The following is a 10,967-nucleotide window of genomic DNA, read 5'->3' on the forward strand; positions in this document are numbered from 1 at the left end:
TTTAAAATCCCTCGAAAAAAATATAAATTCTCTGCGTTTTGTACTAAGTAATTTCTTCAAACTCTTGAAATATTTTTAAGTCATTAGAAATCTATGAAACCTTTTGAAGTTCCCTGAGATTTCAAGGAAATTCAAAAAAAAGCTTTGGAAATCTCGTGAAATTCTGTAAAACTTCTTGAAATTCAAAAAAAAGGTGAAATCTTTTAAGTACCGTGAAAATTTTATAATTTATTGATATACGTTGTAGTCCTTTGAAATATCTTAAAATCCCTTGAAATATATGTTAAAATACTTTCATAGTACTGAAAATCTTACACATCTTTTGAAATCTCGATAACCGGAAACTTTAGATGTTTGATTCTAAAAAGGATTTTATCATTCTTAAAATCCGCAAACAAAAAATGTTCAGAAAGATAGTCACCATTTTCTCCATTTAAAAATTTTGGTGTTTTTTTTCGTGGATCTTGAAACAGCAAGAAACCCCTCGTCAGGATTAAAAAGAAAAATATATATATTTATCTGCATTGCTTCAAAAAATACCGGACAACAAAATTTTTCATTGCAAAAAGCAGACTGACACAAACAGTTTCAAGCCGTTGTACAATATAGAGTTTCTCACCATTCAGAATCTAAATCAGTAAAATTCCCTTAAATAGAAATGACATTCTTATAATTCAATTGAAGAAATGTGAGCTACTAAAGATAAGTGAAAAATTACTTCTGCGGAATTTTAAAATATGTATTAATTCCATTGGGCAAAGCAACTAATTAATAATCCTTTAGAAAAGGTACATGTTTACAAGTGATTTCTTCAGACAGAAAATTAGAGCATTTGTCATTTTTCAATTTGAAATATTAAATTATATTTTATTACTATTTGTAAGCAAAATATAATGTAAACACGTTTTATTTTACCAAGGCCTGAAATTTAAGAACATGGAATTAAAAAATATTCTTTTCTTAGAAATAGAAACACTTTGAATTCAAATTTGTTTAATTTTTTCTTTCGATAGAAGGGCAATTTTTAAAGCTAAATGACTTTCAACTTACAAGGCATAGACATTTTAATACTCTCTCACTTTCAGATTTTCGAATAAATTAGAATTTCAAGCAAAGTGCCGCAGTTCTAGAATAAGATATTAAGATTGTAAATTCAGTTATTGAAATTAATTTTCAACGAAAAAAAAATTAACTTTCAACGAGAAATCCAGTGGTGACCTTAGTTTTGACCTTGACCTTCATGGTTATTACAAGGTCACCTTTGTTTTTTTTAATTGGAATGGACAATTTTGGCATTGGCAATCGAAAGAGCGGAAAATTTTACGTTACAAAGTGTAGTCAGGTTATAGGTAAGGTGTGACCTTGATGGACATATCAAGGTCATTCAAACTTCAATATGGTCTGAACATTTGGAATGGTGGTGGTAGAGGATGGAATTTGGCCGATGTCGGGGAGGGAATCTATAATTTAAAAAATCATCCTTACGTAATTAATTGACGTTCCCGAAGTACTTTCATTTAATAAAAATGGTACATTTTTGTTTGGACAGGTTGATAATTGTCCCAGATTACTCGCTAATGAAAACTCCGGATCAGATTTCATTGAATGGCTGCGTAACAGGATTGGGATGTATCGAATCAGCTTTTTTGGTTCAGTGCACTCCTTGTATCAAAGAATATCTGCATCCGGATTTGGCCCCGTTGCTTGTTTATCTTCAGTATCTTACGCAACTGGAGGTAATTAAATTCCATCAAATAACTGTTTCGTTTGAATTAAAATGAAGTTTACCTTTTTTTTTTGAATACTTTCTTTATTTCTCGGAATATTTTTATAAAATGTTACTTTCAGGGTCCTATGTGGAAGAAAATTCGAGGGCAAGGACTTTCGTATGGCTACAGTATATTCACAAAACCAAATGAAGGTCTTCTCTATTTGTCATTGTACAGAGCGACGAATGTAGTTGGCGCTTATAAAGAAGCAAAAGCGATTATAGTAAGTATCTGAGTTTGTTTTTATATATTTTTTTCTGAATATTTTGTATGTGGACAATAGGGTGGTTCGAACAAAATAATTATTGCCGCTCGAGTTGGCCTCCTGATGACTTTAAAATCAATTTTTTTTTAATTTAATTTTTTAACATATTACTTTGTAGAAAATTTCATAGAGCTTTTTTATCTCTAGGGAAAAAATTTGATCTTTTACCGTTTCTTTAAATCATAAAAAAATAAATAAAAAATGTAATTTTTCTGACCAGCAAATTTTACTAAATATTTTTATTTCAACTCGCTCCGAAAGACAAAGTTCCTTATATTTTAAGATGAAAGTTTGAGAACTTGTCCTTCAAACTGTTCTTAAGATAGTGTGTAATTCAAAATGTATTGGTTTTTTTAAATAAAAAACTTATAATTTTTTTTGGCAAGCAGTCTCAAAATAACGTTAGACAATTTTCAAACGCTTCGTTTATCGAGCGAATTTTGAGTAAGGCCAAACTTTCAGTGAAATAAATGTTTCTAAGGATATAATGAAGTTTTCTGAAAAATTTCACCATAATTAAATTATTCGTTAACAAAATAGGATTATTCTAATAAATTTTCGAGTCTGATTTTTAATTTAGTTTCTCAATTTTTTTTATAAATAAACAAACATGTCGAAAAAAATGAATTTTTTTTTTATTTGACGTTAACGGTGCTCGTCAATAATAGCAAAATTGATGTAGTCGCCGAAGTTATATAAAGATATTCCATCATGATGCAATAAAAAAAACAAAGTTTTATGAACAAATTGTTTGTCGAATATGTGTTGTCTATAATTTAAGGTTTTTTAAGTTATATTGTAAAAAATTTGAATGGAAACAATATTTTAATGAAAAACATTTCTCGTGAGACTATTCTTGTTAATATTATAAACAAATGCATTATTTAGGCATTTTTCGTTAGAAAAATTCGTTTTTTCGATTTCAATTGTTTTAAAATTAGGAACCTCATGATAATTTCAGAAAATTCATAATTTGTTGTTGAATTTTATGATTTTATTAAACAAATTTAATAATCAAATGCATTATTCGAGCACTTATCGACAGAAAAATTCGTTTTTTTTTTCGATGTCAGTCCTTTTAATTAAGAACTTCATGTTAGTTTCAGCAACATTCATAATTATTTCATAAACTTTATGATTTTTTAACAAATTTAATAAACAAATGCCCGATTAATGCAATTTTTAAATTAAATTTGTTAAACAAAGACTTAAAATTAATCAACTAATTATGAATATTACTGAAATTATCGAAAAGTTCCTAATTAAAAGGACTGACGTTGAAAAAAAGCGAGCTCTACGTCGACAAATTTTTCTGAATTACTAAATTTGTTTATAATATTAACAAAAATAGTCTTAAGAGAAATTTTTTTATTAAAATATTGTTTTTATTTTATTTTCTTGCAATATAACTTCAAAAAACGTTAAATTATTGAAAATTATAGAAAACACATTTTCAACAAATAATTTGTTTATTGTATCATGATGGAATATCTTTATATAATGTTAATCTATTAAACGTCATCTATTACAATAATTTTCTTATTATTGACTAGTACCGGGAACGTCAGATAGAAAAAATTGCCATTTTTTTCGTCATATTTATTTATAAAAAAATTGAAAAACTAAATAAAAATCAGGCTCGACAACTTTCTTTGAAATTTTATCAGCTTTAAAAAAAAACATCCAAAACGGTCCACAGGTTCAGCCGGAATCGTATTTTGAACCAAAAAATGTACTTTTTCCCCACTGTGGGTCGTCGGGCTCCTGGACTGGTATCATTTGTTTACACTATTAAATAACAATTTTAACAGCAAACCACAAGCAATTATTTTTTTATTAGGGTAAAATCATAAAGTATTTAAATCTTACATTACATATATTTATTTACAGGGTGTTAAAAAACATTCAGAAAAATATATCTTATAACACAAATTGTTAAACACAATAATAATTTTTTTAACAAAAAAAATTGATTTTCTGCAAAAAGAGATGAATTTTTAACAACAAAATTTCATTTTCAACCAAATAGTTTAATTATCTATGAATAGCTTATTGTTTCCTTAAAAGATTCTTTACAGCTCCATTTTTATGATTTTTATTAAAACTAAACTTGTTAGTAATCATACCACTGATTAGGTCAAAATTGTTTAGAACATATTAAATACTTTTTTTTAGAAACAGCGTGAATAGAGTTCGTAGAAAATCTTATAAAGAACATAATAAACCGATAAAAGTAATATAGAGAATAAATATAAATTCGGGCTAATTTCTGAATAGAAAATATTAAGGAGAACTTAGATCAACTATTTTTAAATAAATAATGACGTCTTAATCTATTCTGTCTATAGTAAATTTATATTTCTTTTCCAAAATTAGTTAGACTTAGCAATGTGGTCACTTTTTTTCATAAATCAAGTTAAAGATTGAGTAATGTGCTTGACTTTATACTGAAAACATCCTTAATATTTTTAATGCATTTTTCAATACAAAAATCCTGTTTCCTTTATTTTTCCTAGTTTACAGTAGTATCTACATATAAACTATGCCCTTAATTTTACTCATGCAAATTTTTACCAAACAAAAACGATGCAGAAAATAATCTTCAAAGTCAATATTTTATTTTTTATTCACTTTCATAAGTATTAAAATTTTTATTTTTTCAAAGGAAGTATTTACAAATACATACCTTGTTTTTTACTTTGCTAATATTAATAGCCCAATTTTCTTAATTTCTATTTGTTCTATTTTCTTAGGAATCAAATTCAATGTTCTATACATTTTTAGAGATGTGTAATAATTTCCTAGCTAATGTTCAAAATGAATTGAAGATGCACTTGTTTTTTATTTACATTATGTTTCTAATATACACCTATTTTAAGGACATTTTTTGGCAAACTTTTGTCATTATATCCTAATAAACGTTTCTTTCGCTGAAAGTTTAGGCTTACTCAAAATTCCCTCGATAAATGAAGCATTTGAAAATTGTCTAACATTATTTTGATACTGCTTGTCAAAAAATTATAGATTTATTATTTAACAAAACCAATAAATTTTTAATTGCGCATTATCTTAAGAACAATTTGAAGAACTAGTTCACATATTTTCATAATAAATTTCAGTATAAAGAAGTGAAAATATTCTCTAAATATTATACGATTAAATTTTCCTTTTCCACATATTATTTTTATTATAAAAGGAAATATTTAGACTAGGGTGGATTTTTTTTTACTGTAAAAAATGGACCAACGTAATGGACTACTTTATTGATATTCACCAACTTTTCTTTTAAGGAGTTGTATCTCTCGAAAAATAAATGGAATTCAACTTTATTCGATTCTGCAAAATCGTCGCTGATTTTCGAAATGATCAATAAAGAAAAGTCCGTGCGAGACATGGTTACGCAAAGTTTGTTATCCTACTTTAAAAATGTTCCTCATGATTACAATCGTCAAATGATAAAGAACATATCAGCTGTTACACTCGAAGAGATTCATCGCGTTGTTCCTCAGTATATTAAAAAACTTCTAGACCCCAAAGCTTGTAAAACTGCAGTTGTTTGTCATCCTGACAAGGCTCCTGAAGTTGCTGAAGCTTTCAAGGAGTAAGTGTTCTAGATAAATAATTAAAATATTAAAAATTGCTATAAATAAGAAATTAATCATTTAAAACGAACCGCGGGCTTGACCACTCTATTTTTAGGCGTACGCCAGATTTCATAAGGATTTAAAAAATTGTAGATAAATTGCAAATAGTTGACAACAATTTTCGACTTTATAAATATTTAATTGATTTCAGGAAGATTTCATGAAGATTGCCGAAGATTTTACAAGATTTAAAATATATCAGAAAGATATGAAAAAGATTTCTTATATTATAAAAAATTGCAATGATTTCACAAGGATTTCGGAATTTTCAAAAGATTTCAATGATTTCAAATATATTTCAAATATTTTTGAAACATTTGTAAGATTTAAAAAAAAACATCACAGATTTAACAAGGATTTAAATGTTTTTCACGAAGATGTCAGAAGATTTTACAAAGATTTCACTAAATGTTCATAATTTACAAAGCTTTCACAATTACTACATATATTTAAAAGATTTCATATAGATTTCAAAGATTTTAATAAATATCAAAAGTTTTGAAAATTTTCCAAGATTGCAAAACATTCTTTTTAGATTTTATAAGATTTCAACAAGATTTCTAAGATTAAAATATGTCAAATATTACATTGATTTCAGATATATTTCAAATATTTCACTAAAATTTCAATGATTTCAAAGATTGTGTAAAGATTTCAATAATATTTTCTAAGATTTTAGAAATTGAAGATAGTTTTCAAATATTTAAAAAGATTTCAGAAGAATTCAAAATATTTCAAACAGATTTTAGAAATTTTTATGGTTTCAAATTTTACAAACATTTCACAAGAATTTCAATAACTACATACATTTCAAAAATTTTGCAAAGATTTCGAAAATTTCAGATAAATATTTCAAAGATCTTAAAGAATTTCACAAATATTGAAATATTTCACAAAAATGTAAAAGATATTAATAAGATTAAAATGATTTAACAAACAATTTCACAAAGATTTTGAAAATTTCAAAAAGATTTCACAGAGATTTCAAAAGTTTTATTATTTTCAAAAAATTGACATACTTCCATAATTCCAGATAGATTTCACATATTTCACTAAAATGTCAATGATTTCAAAACATTGCAATGATTTTGCAAAGATTCAATAAGATTTTCCAATGACTTCTAAGATTTCTCAAGATTTAAAATATTTCAAATATTACAAAGATTTTACAAAAATTGAATATTTTACAAAGATTGCAATGAGTTTGCATACATTTAAAAGAGTTTATAAATATTATTAAGAATGCCAAAGATTTTAGTAGATTTGATCAAAAAATGTAAAATATTCGCAAAGATTGCATAAATGTTTCATACAGATTTTTAAATATTTAAAAGATTCCACAAAAGTTTAAGGGATTTTATAAAGATCTCAAATCTTTCAAAGATTAAAAAGATTTCAAACTATTTTAGAATATTTTAAAAGGATTTCTAAACGTCCATAATATTACAATAATTTATCAACGTTTAAGAAAACTTTAAAATATTTCACGAACATGCCATATTTTACATAGATTTCAGTAAATTTAAAAAGATTTGGGAAGATTTAAAAAAATGTAAAGATTTCAAAATTTGACGAAACCTTGTACACCACATTATAAGAGTGATCAACCCCTTGTCAAAAACGGTATTTGAAACTATGATTTTGTATTACAGATTCGGTCACGACTTGAAAGTGTATAATTCTTTGGAAGAAACCTACCTCAATGAATGGTGAACAACGTGAAAGTAAAATTATTGCCGGTTTTGTGAGATTTCATGTAAATTTAAGAATATTTGTCATATCAGAGATGCAAGTTCTACACTAGAGTAATTATAGTTTGAATTTTGCATACTAAAATATGAAGCATTTATTAAAAATGTAAAGATTAGGTTTAATTTTTTATACTTCAAATTTTCTTTGATTAAGAGTTATGAATTCGTTTTCTTCTTTACGTTTATAAATGTGTCAATACTTGTTGCAATATAAATGCGTGCTTTAAAAAAGAAATGTATTAATCACTGCAATTGTTGATTTCAAAATATAAGTGCGTTTCAAGATATGTTATAAGTTTTTACTCTCAAGGTTCCGGTCTTGTAAGAATTGAAAATAATCCAACAATTCTCATTTTTTTCTGTAATAAAGTATTGGATAAACTTGTGCTCTTTTCAAAAAATAGGAATCAGCTTGTCGTATTTTTGCGAAATATTCTTATTGCGGATTTAAATTGATTAATATTAATGATTTATTTCCGATGTATGTCAAACTTTATTTATGGATGAGGACTTTGGAGTTTGAACTTTTAAAGTGGTGGCAGACGTTTAATCGAATTAAAACATTTAAATTTCAAAGGGGATTCAAATTTTAGATGCATTGAGAAAAAAAACAACAAAAAACTCAAACCTGAAACGTTTAAATCACTTCAAATTATAAATAAAATGTTTTCGCCTGAAATTTAAAGTAAACCGAGCAAATATTCTAAAATAATTGCTAAAGAGTAACTTCATTTGATAGAATCTCATTTTAATTGCCTTCTAGTCCCTTTCACTCAAATTTATATTAGACTGAGAAAATTTCGAGTTCCAATAACCTACATGGCAGAGTTTGATCCAGCGATGCAGAGCAAAAATGCCGAGTTGATGACATGTAACAAATAGAATTTAATTAAACGTTCTCTTTTCGTATTCTAGAAAATTAGAAAGTAGACAGAAATAATGCTCTTGAACAATTATTAATTAGGTTGTAAAGAAAATTACTAACATAAATCAAGTTAGGTATTGACGGCCTTAGGAGGATCAAGTAGACCCTAAAAGATGAAATCCAAGCCGATGCGGAAGAACGGACCGAACTCATGAAGGAAGTTGAGAGAATGTCCTGAAAGATACACGAGCTCAATGAGAGCCTCACAAAGAAAGCCGTTGCACTTCAAGATTACGAGCGCATGAGAAATGAGGCCGAAGGCGCATACGAGAAGGTCAGAGTGAATTTATTTTTTGAAGAGATTCTTTATAATTCTTATTAGAAAACCATATCAAATCATTTTTTTTATCCAATAATTATTTGTCTTGCAGATTAAGCATTAACCAATTAGGAAATTTTAAATTTGAGTATTGTAAAAATTATTACAGGGTGGCCGTCATGGAATTTTCTTGCTTAGGGAAAGTCAGAAAATTTCTGTAAAAAGCACTTTCAGTATCTGTCAAAACTAATTATAGCTGCCAGACAGTCAGTTTTAGGCAATTTTTAAAATAAAAAATCCCTTTTGTCATTTTTCTTTCAATAAATTAACCCGTGGGTTAACCACTTTTGGATTCAGCTATTTCTGAATTTTTGAGAATTCTTTTTAAATATTTTGAGGCATTTTAGGTGGTTCCTAACAATTTTAACAGATTTCAGTCATTTAAAGGGTCATTGGCATATTTTAGAGTATATTTAAAAATTCCAAGGAATTTTAGAACATTTAAAGAAATTTTACAAAGATTTCAATGTTTTCAGATAGATGCCAGTCAAATATTTTATAAAAATTTCAAAGATTTGACAACAATTTAAATGATTTCGCGAAGATTTCATAAAACTTTACAACGATTTCTAAGATTTCTAAAGATTTTAGAAGATTTCAAACAGATCTGCAAGATTTTTATAATTTCACAAATATTTCAAAGATTATAACAAATTTTATTTTTTACACTGATTTCAATGCATTTACACATATTTGAAAGATTTCAAAAAGATTTCTAGTATTTAAATAATTTCACAAAAATTTGAGAGATTACAAAGATTTCAGAAAAATGTTATACTTTAAAAAAATGTCAATAACTTTACACAGGTTTAAAAGATTTAAGATAGATTTAAAAGATTTCACAAAAATGTCGATAATTGCATAAAGTTTCGGAAGACTTCATATAAATTTTAAAGGTTTCACAAAGATTTTAAAATATTTTAAGGTATTTTAGATGACTCCTAAATATTTTAACAGATTTCCATAATTTAAAGGGCTTTTAACATATTTTAGAGTATTTTTAAAAATTTCAAAGTATTTCCAAGAGCTTTATAGACTGTCAAGGAATTTCAGAACATTTCAAAAAATTTCACACAGATTTTACCAAAATTTATTTGATTTTGGGAAGATTTCAGTTAATTTTACAAAGAATTCTAAGATTTCAAAAGATTTTAGAAGATTTCAAAAATATTTGCAAGATCTTTATAATTTCACAAAGATTTCAATGACTACACAAATTTGAAAAATTTCAAAAAGATTTCTTTTATTTTAATAATTAAAAAAATTTTTTTTTAAGATTTCACAAAAATGTTATACTTTACAAAGATGTCAATGATTTCAGATAAATTAAAAAGATTTCGGAATTTTTACAAAGTTTCCGAAGACTTAAGAAAATTTAAAATATTTTACAAAAATTTAAAAGATTTTAAAGATTTCATACAAATTTGAAAGATTTCAATAACATTTTTAATATTTCACAAATATTTAAATTATAGATTAAAGATTAGAAATAATTCAGCAGTTTCACAATCACGTAACGTTCGGATTTTCCAAACATTTTGAAGAATTTTATAGACTTCATGATATTTTAAATGATTCCTAGGAATTCTCAATTAATTTCGATTATTGAAAGGGATTTCAAAGAATCTTAAAGATTTTGGTGTATTTTTCTTTAAATTGCAACGAATTTTTAAGGGCTTTAAAAAATTTGAAGGTATAATAAATCATTTTACAGGAATTTAAGTGTCATATGGTATTTCCATGGATTCCAATAATTTAAAGTGATTCTAAAGGATATTACATATTTTAGGGTATTTAAAAAATTAAAGAGATTTTCAAGAGATTTAAAACATTTCAAGGGATTTCAAAGGATTTTAATGAATCTAAGAAAATTAAAAAATTTATATTGTAATTGTAAAGAATTTCCTAGAATTTGGGAAGATGTGGAACGAGCCTAAAGGACCTAAAAGATTTTAAAATATTTTTAAAAATTCAAAGGATTTTTGTAAGATTTCCGAGGATTTTAGTGATGCTAAGGGATTTTTGTTTTCAATTTATCATTAATTTTTATGAGTTTCATTAAATTATTCTTATTTCCCTTAACACTCCAATTTAACTGAAATCAATGGTATTTTTTAGATTTTTTCTGACTCATTTCAATTATTTTTAATTTCAATTGAATTATTTAAAATTATTATTAATTTATCCTGAACTCTTTAAAATTTTCCTGGGATTCTTATAAATTCTTTTAAATTCAAAAGAACATTGGTCAGACTTTGGGTTAGGAATTATACACCTTTGGTCATTTCTTCAGT

General features: G+C 25.8%; 1 protein-coding gene across 3 annotated transcripts in view; it reads left to right on the forward strand.

Annotated features, from left to right (window-relative positions):
* The window catches only part of LOC117180077 (uncharacterized protein C05D11.1-like), a 33,439-nt gene that overhangs the window by 19,124 nt on the left and 3,348 nt on the right, over positions 1-10,967 (forward strand). The window contains exons 11-15 of one of the 3 annotated variants that reach the window (XR_004467999.1): positions 1,550-1,736; positions 1,849-1,992; positions 5,325-5,635; positions 7,331-7,483; positions 8,429-8,628. Coding sequence is in view for 1 of the 3 variants with exons in the window: in XM_033372392.1 (XP_033228283.1) it covers positions 1,550-1,736; positions 1,849-1,992; positions 5,325-5,635; positions 7,331-7,391 (703 nt within the window). In the remaining 2 variants the exon portion in view is untranslated. Of the gene's footprint in view, positions 1-1,549; positions 1,737-1,848; positions 1,993-5,324; positions 5,636-7,330; positions 7,711-8,428; positions 8,629-10,967 lie in introns of those variants that run through there. The other 2 variants (XR_004467998.1, XM_033372392.1) reach the window with 2 other exon arrangements.

This window comes from Belonocnema kinseyi, chromosome 9 (genome assembly GCF_010883055.1).
Source record: "Belonocnema kinseyi isolate 2016_QV_RU_SX_M_011 chromosome 9, B_treatae_v1, whole genome shotgun sequence".
Classification (NCBI taxonomy): domain Eukaryota; kingdom Metazoa; phylum Arthropoda; class Insecta; order Hymenoptera; family Cynipidae; genus Belonocnema; species Belonocnema kinseyi.